The sequence below is a fragment of the Lycium ferocissimum genome, chromosome 5 (genome assembly GCF_029784015.1).
Source record: "Lycium ferocissimum isolate CSIRO_LF1 chromosome 5, AGI_CSIRO_Lferr_CH_V1, whole genome shotgun sequence".
Taxonomy (NCBI): Eukaryota; Viridiplantae; Streptophyta; class Magnoliopsida; order Solanales; family Solanaceae; genus Lycium; species Lycium ferocissimum.
The window spans coordinates 66,524,177-66,537,009 of NC_081346.1; the positions used below are offsets into that span (position 1 = coordinate 66,524,177).

Below are 12,833 nucleotides of genomic sequence, written 5' to 3' on the forward strand. Positions count from 1 at the left end.
TTGATGCGTTCATGATTAGTAAAGCTTTCTCGAGAAGTGCATTTGATAGTTGCGTGTATCACATGACGGTACTGGTAATTCAAATATTTATTTGCCGTTATATGTTGACGATATGCTTATTGCTACTAATAGTATAACAGAGATAAATGATTTGAAGAAACTGTTAAGTAAGGAGTTTGACTTGAAAGATTTAGGTGAAGATAGGAAAGTTCTTGGAATGGAGATTCACAGGAAGAACGGTGAGGTACATCTCTTACAGAAAAGGTATATTAAGAAAGTACTTCAGAGGTTTGGCATGAATAAATGTAAACCGATTACTTTACCGTTAGTACAACATTTCAGACTTTCTTCTTTGATGGCACCGCAATCAAAGGCAGAGGTGGAGTACATGTCAAAAGTTCCTTATTCTAGTGCAGTTGGTAGCATTATGTATACTATGGTTTGCACTTGGCCTGATGTTGCTCAAGCAGTGATTGTGGTAAGTCGATTCATGTCTAATCCGGGTAAGACACATTGGGAAGCAATTAAGTGGATATTGAGATATCTTAAAGGTTCTTCGAATGTTGGTCTAACTTTTTGTAGGATGAGAAATGAAGGCTTCTCGGTCCTTGGTTATGTGGATTCTGATTTTGCAGGTGATACTGATAGAAAGAGATAAACAACGGGCTATATCTTTACTCTTGCAGGTAGCGCCATAATTTGGAAAGCAACTCTCCAATGTATAGTTGATTTGTCCACAACAGAAGCTGAATATATGGCAACAACAAAAGTAGTAAAGGAGGCTATATGGTTGAACGGTTTGGTGTCAAAATTGTGTAGGGTTCAATATGAACCAGCTCTAAAATGTGATAGCCAGAGTCTTTATTCAATTGATAAAAAATCAAAGATTTCATGATCACCCAACACATTGATATCAGATTCCATTTTATTCGTGATGTTGTTGAACAAGGCACAGTTAAGGTCTTGAAGGTTGACACAAAGGACAACGCAGCGCATATGTTGATCAAGGTGGTTCCTCTTGTCAAGTTCAGTCCTTTGTATGAATTTGGCAGGAGTTCACATCAACTGATGCGTTAGGATGGAGAAAGGCGGGGCAAGGTAGAGCTGCTAGTATGTACAAGGTTATGATTAGTGTCTCTTGTTTCCTACACTGAGTTAGCTCACGTAGGCTTAGAGACATTGGACTGAATGACGTTCATATGGAAGCTCGAAATTCATCTCAAGGTGGAGATTGTGAAGTTGTGAAGATATTCAAGCTAATTCCTGTTGTGAAGATATTCAAGCCAATTCCTACTCAAAAGCGGAAAGAAATAAAAGGAAACTTCTTTCTTTGTTGGTTTTCGAGTGTTATTGGGATTTAGATCCTTTTTAGGAAATAATTAAACCTAGTAGTATAAATACATGCTAGCTAGTATTTATAAAGTAGGACAGAACATAGAATCTAAGAGTATTCAATTTTGTAACTTATTTTCTCCCTTGATATTAATAAAAGTACCGGTCGTTCTCCGTGGAGTAGAATTACATCCATCCGAACCACATTAATTACTGTATTTTTATTGTTTCCGCGCTACTATATACATATAGTGAGATAGTATCATGGAGGACTGCTTCAATCCTTCAATGAGACACTCCTCAGTCTTCTGTGATATCATCATGATATATACCATATACTAATATGTATCATGAAGGACTGCTTTAGTCCTTCAATGAGACACTCTCTTAGTCCGTCGTGATACCATCATGACACATAAATATACTGAGATGGTATCATAGACGAAGGGTGTTGGGTGAGGGGATACTCAGGTAAATATTTTCAGTTAGCTGGGTAAAAGTAAAACTAGTTTAGGAAGGGATATGAGCGGATAAATATTTTATATTTTAGGATATTTTGTGTTGTTTTCTCAAAGAGTAAAGACCAAAGGGAAGAGCTAAATGAAAATATCCATCCAATGATACAAACTTATTTTGTCTAGTACACTCCATTCAATCATTCATTGTGTTTTACGGAGAGAGAGAGAGACAGAGGAGCGGTGATTAGACGTTGATTTAAATGGAAAATTGTAATGTGGCTTTTCTTTCCTAGGAAAAGAAAAGCTGACAACTAGAGAAGGACTTTCACTTGATGACTTGATGTGTTGTACAATTATTATTTCCTCATATTGATCCAGGCATTACTAGAAGCGTATCCATGATTTATGGGTTCTAAATTTTAATTTAATTGGAGTTAATGAGTTTTAAATTTATAATTTATAGATATTAAATAACTCTTTAATATAAATACGAAGGTTCTATGGTAAACAATACATCTGCCACTGTGCATCACCGTAAGAGGGGGGAGGAGCCGGTGTGTTTCATATGAGTTCAACCAAATTCAATAACTTTGATTTAAATTTTATATTTATCGTAAAAATTTAATTAACATACAAATTAATAATTTAGAACTTATTAACTTAAAACTAGATAACCGAACCCTATCCTACAAGATACGTTGCAAAAAGCTTTCTGACCAGATCCCCCTTCTCCACCAAAAACCAATTCTTCTTCTTGTTTGTTGTCATCAAAATATAAAGATTAATGACACTCAAGTGAATATGTCTTATCTTTCCTCTTTTTATTTTTTATATTTTAAATAATAGGATTACGTGTCATTTTTTTTTAAAATAAAAATAAAAAACAATTTCATAAAAAATAATTTTATAAATGGGCTTTTTTTAAAACGAAAAAAGAAATCTAAACTTTTTTTAAAGTCATTTTGAAAAACATATAAAACATGCTTTTAACTTTCTTCTTTCTTTTTTCTTTTTTCTTAACGTGCATACACACAAAAAATTGAAAATTGCATTTTGTTTTAAAAACCCGTTTTAGAAATGGAGAAAAAATGAGAAAATTGATGTTTTTACTTAAAAGGTTAACTGTCAATTCTAAAAATATGGAAAAGCAATTGATTATTTTTTAAAATTTCATTTGAAAAATCTTGATTTTCTTTGATTTTATTTTTAGGACACTTTTATTTTTGAAATAATTATTATGAAAAGTGTTTTTCTTGCCAAAATGTGAAAAAAAAATGTAAATTTTTTATAAAATTAAAAATTAATTTTTTATCTAAGACACATTCAAAATTAATAGATTTTGTTAAAACTAAATGTGGAAGATAAATTGGGACAGAACTGTTCTAACGTTAGATATTTTTAGTTAAATGCTAGTATCACAACTAAAAACTTTGACCCAATGCTCCCTAACAATACACTTTCTCCGTTTCTTTTTTTCGGCTCTCTCAAAAATAGATTTTTTCACTTTTACTTCATCATTTTTTAGCATATTAAGAGAAAACAATTTTATTTCTTTTATTTTATCCATAACATTAATTACTCACTTCAAATTATTTTTTAAATCCAATAAAAATATGCACTAATTAATATAGGCACATTAATAAATTATGCACTTCATTTATTATTTTTTAAACAATATGAAAAGTCCAAAGTGGATCGATAAAAGTGAACCGATGGAGTAAAAGTCAAAAAGTCATACTTTAATATTTACGCTATTGAATGATGGATTTTTTTTTCTTATGATAATTGTAAACCAAGCAGTGGTACTATTTTCCTAAACACACTAAACACATCACGACTGATTTTTTTTTTTTCTTCTCTTAGATCCAATTCAGTGATTGGTTGATCAATGAAAATCAAATTGTCTGCTTTTGAAGTCAGAATTTAAATTGTTGACATAAATGAACTTGCCATTGGAAGAAAATGTAGGAAGTTATTAGTTTCATCATTCACCAATCAATTTGGATACCTTTTTTTTTTTTTTTTTTTTTTTTTTTTTTTTCAGTTTCTGCTATACTTTAAGCTAGAAAGTCCCGGAAAATTACTCAAATGGGAACTTGAAGAATTAGAAACTTCTTTTGTCGTAATTTCAGTTTATGTGAAGAACAACAGCTGGGATCATATGTTCCACGATCAGAAGCCATTTCATGCTTGGTTATGATCTGTATTTTTGAAATTTTGCAACTTCCATATTCTAGCTAGCTCAAACTTTAAACATTTCCTGTATTCTTTATTTAATTGCCTATTACTGATAAAATATATGCGTTGCTTTAACTTTCTCTCTTTCTTTTTTCTTTTTCTTAACGTGCATACACAATAGGTAATATGACTAAATTGTCCCTAATTAAATAGGTATTGGGATTTGATCACATATCACTTAATAGGGGCAAATGTAGAAAAATAAGATTAATTCTTTTTTGATTTGATAAGTGAATACTCTTTTTTCTAAAAAATAGTTCGGCAAAGAAATTACTGGTAATTGGAATTGGTGTAATTACTAGGGTAGTAATTACACAGTAGTGTAATTACAACGACCTGTTTATTTGTCATAACGTAATTACAGTGTAATTACAAGCGTGTTGTTTGGTTGCATAAGTGTAATTACACAATTAGTTTAATTAAAAAAATTAAATTAATATTTAAAATATATTTGCCTTTATAAATGATATTAAATTTTTTATTTAATAACACATTATTTCTTGAAAATATATTAATTAATAATCATATATTTGTAACTAATATTGTAAAATAATTGATGTATATTTTTCAAATTAATAATATTTAATTTTAATTAATTATAAACTTAAAAGGCTTTTTTTGTAGTTCATGGGTTGGATGTTTGACAAAAAAATAATATTTATAAATATAATGCTATAACGTTATTCAAATGTTGACACAAAAAATTCATCAAATGTAATGTGAAAGCAAATAACTTAAAAATGAAAATATAACCTAAATTCAAAATCCAAAAAGAAAAAGTTTAACATAATACTCTTATGTCAAAAACATAATAAGTAAGTTAAACGTAACTCGTAAGTAAATAATTCAAAAAGAAAGAGAAAATATAAGTCTATAACCTCAGAAAAAAATTTTACTTTTATAATTATATCCAGAAGTTTGTTAATGGCTCATTCTTTCCAACATTAGAGGTGTCGGTTCACAAATTAGAATAAAAACATGGTTATGCTAAATGAATAGAATAAATAAATATATGAGCAATTACATGAACCACAAGAAGTAAACGAATGAGAAAAAGAAAATGCAAAACAAATAATATAAAAAGAAAAATACATTTTTAAAAAATTAGAAATAAAAAAAAGAAATTAAAATAATAGAAATAAAAAATAAAGTAAAAATCAAAAGAAATTAAAATAAAAAATAAAAAAGAAATTAAAAAAAAATTAAAATAAACTAAAAAGAAACAAACCTACAAAGTAACCTTATAATTACGGGGTGTAATTAATATTTACGCTAAATGTGTAATTACTTGGATTTTTTTCTTATGATAATTGTAAACCAAGCATATGGACATCCTTTTGATCCGGAGGAAATATTAACACAACAAAACACATCGGTTGATAAATTTGATTTTTTATTTGTCATAACGTAATTCAAAGTGTAATTTAGTGTAATTACAGCGTGTTGTTTGGTTGCATAAGTGTAATTACACAATTAGTTTAATTGAATTAAATTAATATTTAAAAATATTTATAAATGATATTAAATTTTTTATTTAATAACACATTATTTCTTGAAAATATATTAATTAATAATCATATATTTGTAACTAATATTGTAAAATAATTGATGTATATTTTTCAAATTAATAATATTTAATTTTAATTAATTATAAACTTAAAAGAGGACTTTTTTTTGTGAGTGCATCATGGGTTGGATGTTTGACAAAAAAATAATATTTATAAATATAATGCTATAACGTTATTCAAATGTTTGACACAAAAAATTCATCAAATGTAATGTGAAAGCAAATAACTTAAAAATGAAAATATAACTTTTCAAAATCCAAAAGAAAAAGTTTAACATAATATGTGAAGAACATTACATAAGTAAGTTCCAACGTAACTTAAGAATAATTCAAAAGAAAAGAGAAAATATAAGCTATTTCATGCACAATGAAATTTTACTTTTATCTGTACTTTCGTTATATGCCAAGTTTGTTAATGGCCATTCTTTCCAATTATTAAGAGGTGTCGGTTCAATTACTTTAAAAACATGGTTATGCTAAATGAATAGAATAAATAAATATGCCTATTACCCCCAGGATAAAGTAAAGGTTGGGAATGAGAAGAAAGAAAATGCAAAACAAATAATATAAAAAGAAAAATACATTTTAAAAAATTAGAAATAAAAAAAGAAATTAAAATAATAGAAATAAAAAATAAATTAAAAATCAAAAGAAATTAAAATAAAAAAATAAAAAAAAATTAAAAAAAAATTAAAATAAACTATTTGAACAAACAAATAACCTTATAATTAGGGTGTAATTACAAAATAAGATTAATTGGAGAGTGTAATTACGCCTCTCACCTAAATGTGTAATTACTTGGTCTCTTGTAATTACACCCAATTACACTCAATTCCAATTACCTGGGTGGCTTTCCAAACAGACCCATATGGACACTCCTTTTGATCTGGAGGAAATATTAATAAAACAACATCAGTAGGCAGATGCCTGATGATAAATTTGATTTCTTATGACCTGTTTATTTGTCATAACGTAATTACAGTGTAATTTAGTGTAATTACAAGCGTGTTGTTTGGTTGCATAAGTGTAATTACACAATTAGTTTAATTAAAAAAATTAAATTAATATTTAAAATATATTTGCCTTTATAAATGATATTAAATTTTTTATTTAATAACACATTATTTCTTGAAAATATATTAATTAATAATCATATATTTGTAACTAATATTGTAAAATAATTTGATGTATATTTTTCAAATTAATAATATTTAATTTTAATTAATTATAAACTTAAAAGAGGACTTTTTTTTGTGAGTGCATCATGGGTTGGATGTTTGACAAAAAAATAATATTTATAAATATAATGCTATAACGTTATTCAAATGTTTGACACAAAAAATTCATCAAATGTAATGTGAAAGCAAATAACTTAAAAATGAAAATATAACCTAAATTCAAAATCCAAAAGAAAAAGTTTAACATAATACTCTTATGTCAAATTCCAACATTACATAAGTAAGTTCCAACGTAACTTAAGTAAATAATTCAAAAGAAAGAGAAAATATAAGTCTATAACCTCATTCACAATGAAATTTTACTTTTATAACGTCACTCGTTATATGCCAAGTTTGTTAATGGCTCATTCTTTCCAACATTAAGAGGTGTTGGTTCACAAATTAGAATAAAAACATGGTTATGCTAAATGAATAGAATAAATAAATATATGAGCAATTACATGGAACCACAAGAAGTAAAGGTTGGGAATGAGAAGAAAGAAAATGCAAAACAAATAATATAAAAAGAAAAATACATTTTAAAAAATTAGAAATAAAAAAAGAAATTAAAATAATAGAAATAAAAAATAAATTAAAAATCAAAAGAAATTAAAATAAAAAAATAAAAAGAAATTAAAAAAAAATTAAAATAAACTAAAAAGAAACAAACTACAAAGTAACCTTGTAATTACAGGGTGTAATTACACCCAATTCTCAACAACCCCCCCCCCCCGGCCGAGACTGGAGAGTGTAATTACACCCTCTCACCTAAATGTGTAATTACTTGGTCAAACTGTGTAATTACACCCAATTACACTCAATTCCAATTACCTGGGTGGCTTTCCAAACAGACCCATATGGACACTCCTTTTGATCTGGAGGAAATATTAATAAAACAACATCGGTGGCGAGATGCTGAAGATAAATTTGATTTAAAAAAAAAAAAACAGTGAATGAGGAAAATGTAATTTTCATAAAGAGAACACTACGATTTTTCTCAGTCTTCTTTCCTACTCCCTCTGTCCCAATTTAAGTGTCTTAACGTTGATAAGTCGTGGATTTCTGGCTTATGACCACTACTTATCTCTTTTTAGGAGTCTTTTGAAGCGTTTGTCTGTATTTCTTCTAGGTTGTTTCATGATTTCAGGTTTTTGAGTCAAGGACACAAAAAAGGACAAAACGATGAGAAAAAGAAAGAAAAATGCCGACATGCAATGAGTATGCGCGATCACACACTCTGTCATGTGTCCGCATACTCGTCATTAGAAGAACCAGTGAGCATCACAATTTTCACAAATATGCGACGAATAAGCGGGACCGCAAACTTGATGTGCGGTCGCATATTTGTCCTTCCACGAGCCAGTGAGTGAAGCGAACAGAGAAAGAGTGTGAAGAGTATGCAGCTCCACCAACTAAGTTGGCGCTCGCATAATCCCATGGAAGAGGACAAAGTGCGGTGATCAACGGAGTATGCGGGCGCACACCGAGTGTGCGGTCGCACACTCGCTTCCCGCAAGTGCATTAAAAGCCACTTTTTTCACTTTTTGTGCCCCCGACGCAAATACTAGTCCTTGGTTGTTGTGTTAGGGATTGAATATTCATTACTTTTCAGTTCCTATTGTCTTTTAGCTCTAAAGTGGAGCATTGAATACTATTTGTGGAAGCTTTTAAAGAACATTCTCCATCTTTTTGTCATCTTCTTCATTAACATTAGTGTAAGCTCCATGAATATTCTCTTGGCTACTACTTTTTATTTAATGAGTATGAGTAGCTAAATCATTTAGCTAAGGTTGTGGGACCAAATGTGTTAGTTATGTGATTGAGTTTTTGTATTCAACTTCCATTTATGTGTATTGATGTTATTCTATTTACGCTTCATTCTTTAATGGTGTGCAACATTATTTGGGCCTAGTCACTTCTCTTTTGCTTGAGAAAGAAAGGGGAAGTTAGGAAAAGAGTAAATAGCAAGGATTTGAGGCTTATAAACCTCATCTAATAACTTGAGCTAGAAATAGGAAAGTTACTTGAAATAAAATGGGTGTTCATATTTTCTACATTCTAAGGCTTGAGAAAGCTTAGTAATGATCTTTATCAATTTGGTTGAGAAACTTTTGATAAACTTGTGTATCCCATATTTAATTACATCTACACATATAAAGGAGTTGGATTAATACCCAGTTGCATTACTTTCCATTGGAACCACAACCTTAGTGCCTTTAGTAATTGTTAATTCAAAACCAAGCATTCTCTCACTAATGATCATGACAAATATTAAAACCAAACACTTTGTACATTCCCGTCCCTCGAAATATTAACTTTTAGTCAAGCGTTACACTTGACGAGTTTATTTTTTCATTGTATTTTCTGTGGGATTCGACCCAACCATGTTGGGTTTTATATTTGACAACGACCGCTTACTCCTATTTTAGAGGTGTAATTTGGGTGTATCAAATTTTGGCGCCGTTGTCGGGAATACGGTCTAGAAATTTACTAACTAGTGTAAAACTTTACTTTTAGTCCTTATTTCTTTTCTTATTTTCTTTTGTTGTTGTGTGTTGTGCAGGCAATATGGATGATGATGGTAATCCTATTCAAAATCCACCAATGGCGGTCGTCGAAGAGGCAGCGGGGGCAGACTATGCAGTCGCCATTCAGCCCCCGCCTCTAATTGGAAACTCGAGTTTCCACGTGACAAACACCATGCCACACCTGCTCAACACTAAGGGCCTATTCGCCGGTCTACCCAAAGATGATCCGAATAGGCACCTTAAGAACTTTCTTAGGGTATGCTCAACCAATGTGCATCCGGGCGTCTCAATTGAACTAGTCAAGCTACTATTCTTCCTGTACTCCCTAACGAAGGAAGCCACGGCTTGGTTAGATAATCTTCTGTCCGGGTCCATCACTACTTGGGAGGAATTGACCGAATTATTCCTCAAGAAGTTCTTCCCTCCATTCGGGATTTTGCAACTTCGTGACGAAATCAACAACTTTCGTCAACTTCCTAATGAGGCTCTCCATGAAACTTGGATTCATTTTAAAAAGAAAGTCAAAAGCTGTCCCAAGCATGGGTTGCCCGATAGTGTGCTTCTACAAACATTTTATAGGTCTTTGGACTCGGTCAACAAATCCGTGGCGAACAACATTGCGGAAGGATCTATTATGGATAATTCTTATGCCACAGTTTGTAAATTGTTGGATAAATTGACCGAGACTAATGAAGCATGGCATACCAGAGAGTTGGAAGTAGGTGGAGGAAGTTCCTCCAAAAATGTGCTCACTCGTGAAATGATCAAGAAGGAGGAAGAAAGAGATGAGTCAATGGCAAAACTTATCACCCAAATGGACCTCCTTACAAAACATGTCATGGGTGGTGGAAGCAAAGCGGTGAACGCGGTAGGATCTTGTGAAGGGGGTTCTCCGGATGAGCATAATTCCAAATGTATGATGAGAAGGCAAATTATATCAACAATCAAACTGAGGGTTCCCGGCCAAACTACCAAGGTCCTAATCAAGGATCTTGGCGGTAAGGTCAAGGGAAACAAGGTTGGAACAAGGATCAAGGTAACTCAGGGTGGAGAGATAATCGCAAAAACAACCAAGGGGGGTTATAACAACAACTACAACAATCATCGGAGTTCAAATCCGTATGTCCCTCCAAAGGGGAATCAACAAAACTCTAGTCAACCGCCTACTAACGACCCCGCTAGTTCAAAAATCGAAGATATGTTGTCAAGAGTGTTGAAGAAAGTGGAACCCACCGATACCTTTTACAGGGAGACGAGAGATAAGGTAAAATCAATAGGTCAAGTTGTAAGTTCGCACTCCACCTCCATTAAACAATTGGAGTCTCAACTTGGCCAAATCTCGACTATCCTCAACTAAAGGCAAAAAGACACACTTCCTAGTGATACGGTTGCAAATCCAAAGAATGATGGTGATCATAAATACAATGCAATCACTACTAGGAGTGGCAAACCAATTGGGGAAGAGGCATTGGTGAAAGATGATGAGAAAATGTTTGAAGAATCCATCGTTGTTGAGGAAGAAGTGACTCCAAAGAAGAAACGGGCTGGTATTGAAAAGACCATTATTGTGGAAGATGGTCCGGAAATTGTTGAAGCTCCAAAAGGCAAGGAAGCGGTAGAGGAGATGCCAAGGGCTTCACCACCCGTTCCAAGGCCTCCTTCTCCATTTCCTCAACGATTGGCAAAGAAAGCGAATGATGGAAAATTTCTCAAATTTATAGAGAGATTGAAAGGGATTTCAATTAACATTCCCTTGGTAGAAGCACTTGAACAAATGCCCGGTTATGCCAAATTCATGAAAGATCTTGTAACCAATATGAGGCATGCTAGTTTTGAAACAATGGGAGTTACACATCATTGTAGCTCTATTGTGACGAAGGCCTTGATTCAAAAGAAAGAAGATCCGGGAGCTTTCACCATCCCTTGCACAATTGGAATGTATAAATTTGGCAAAGCACTATGTGATCTTGGAGCAAGCATTAACTTGATGCCGCTTGCTATTTTCAACAAATTGGGGTTACGCACTCCGCGACCCACAACAATGAGATTACTAATGGCGAATAGAACTATGAAGAGACTGGTTGGTATCCTATATGATGTGCTTGTAAGGGTTGATCGATTCATTTTTCCGGCCGATTTTGTGATCTTAGATTGTGAAGTTGATTTTGAGGTGCCCATAATCTTGGGGAGACCTTTTGTGGCCACAGGGCGTGCTTTTGTAGATGTGGAAAGGAATGACCTAAAATTTAGAATGAATGATGAAGAAGTCACTTTCCATATTTTCAAGTCAATGAAACAATTGACGGATATGAGTGTTGTGTCGGTTATTAATACGATTGATGAAGCCATGGATACAACCGTTGAGTATGAGCATATGGGTGATATGTTTGGCGGTGGTGATAATGAACTATGAAAGGGGAAGATGATGAAGAGTTCGAGAAGACGGTTAATGCATTGATTGAGTTGGGATCATACCATTACAATCCAAAGAAGCTTGATCTTGATTTAGAAAATCGTGCTATTCCTCCCGCAAAGCCTTCCATTATTGAGCCCCCTACCTTGGAACTCAAACCTCTTCCTTCACACTTGAGGTATGAATCCCTTGGTTCTAACAACACATTGCCCGTGATTATTTTCGCCCGGTTGACGGATGAACAACGAGAAAGGTTATGAGTAATCTTGAGAAGATATAAAAAAGCTATTGGTTAGTGTATTGCGGATATCCAAGGGATTCCGCCCGGCATTTGCACTCATAAAATTCAACTTGATGAAGAATGTGAGCCAAGCCAATTATTGAACATCAAATGAGGTTGAACCCTCCTATGCAAGAGGTTGTGAAGGTCGAAATCATCAAGTGGTTAGATACCGGTGTTGTGTACCCTATATCGGATAGCTCTTGGGTTAGTCCGGTTCAATGCATGCCCAAAAATGGTGGAATTACCGTGGTTGCAAATGCTAAAAATGAATTGATTCCCACTCGCATGGTCAACGGATGGCGGGTTTGCATGGATTATCGGAAGTTGAACAAGTGGACAAAAAAGGACCACTTCCTAATGCCATTCATCGATCAAATGCTTGATAGGCTTATTGGAAGGGATTATTATTGCTTCCTTGATGGCTATCCGGGTACAACCAAATCACCATTGCCCCCGAGGATCAAGAGAAAACCACTTTAACTTATCCTTATAGGACCTTTACTTTTAAGAGAATGCCCTTTGGGCTATGTAATGCACCCGCAACCTTTCAACGTTGCATGATGTCTATTTTCTCCGACATGGTTGAGGAGTCCATTGAAACCTTCATGGATGACTTTTCCGTAGTGGGGGACTCCTTTGATGAATGCTTGGAGAATCTTTCCCAAGTATTGAAAAGATGTGAAGAGACAAACTTGGTTCTAAATTGGGAGAAATGCCACTTCATGGTGGAGAAGGGATTGTCTTGGGGCACAAAATTTCAGAGAAGGGGCTTGAGGTTGACAAGCTAAAATTAAGGT

General features: G+C 32.8%; 1 protein-coding gene across 1 annotated transcript; it reads left to right on the top strand.

The window, feature by feature from the left end:
- Positions 1-112: 112 nt before the first annotated feature.
- Positions 113-11,753, top strand: LOC132057955 (uncharacterized). The gene is made up of 6 exons (XM_059450530.1): positions 113-264; positions 343-478; positions 636-686; positions 1,053-1,110; positions 9,376-10,604; positions 10,743-11,753. The coding sequence occupies exons 1-6, from the start codon at positions 113-115 to the stop codon at positions 11,751-11,753; spliced, it is 2,637 nt and encodes an 878-aa protein (XP_059306513.1).
- The last annotated feature ends 1,080 nt before the right edge of the window (positions 11,754-12,833 follow it).

Excerpts from the sequence above, each read along its gene's own strand:
- LOC132057955 (XM_059450530.1), top strand. The coding sequence starts at position 113 with ATGCTTATTGCTACTAATAGTATAACAGAGATAAATGATTTGAAGAAA. Across the intron at positions 265-342 it reads GTACATCTCTTACAGAAAAG|ACTTTCTTCTTTGATGGCAC; the intron begins GTATATTAAGAA and ends ACAACATTTCAG. Across the intron at positions 10,605-10,742 it reads ACAGGGAGACGAGAGATAAG|AATGATGGTGATCATAAATA; the intron begins GTAAAATCAATA and ends GCAAATCCAAAG.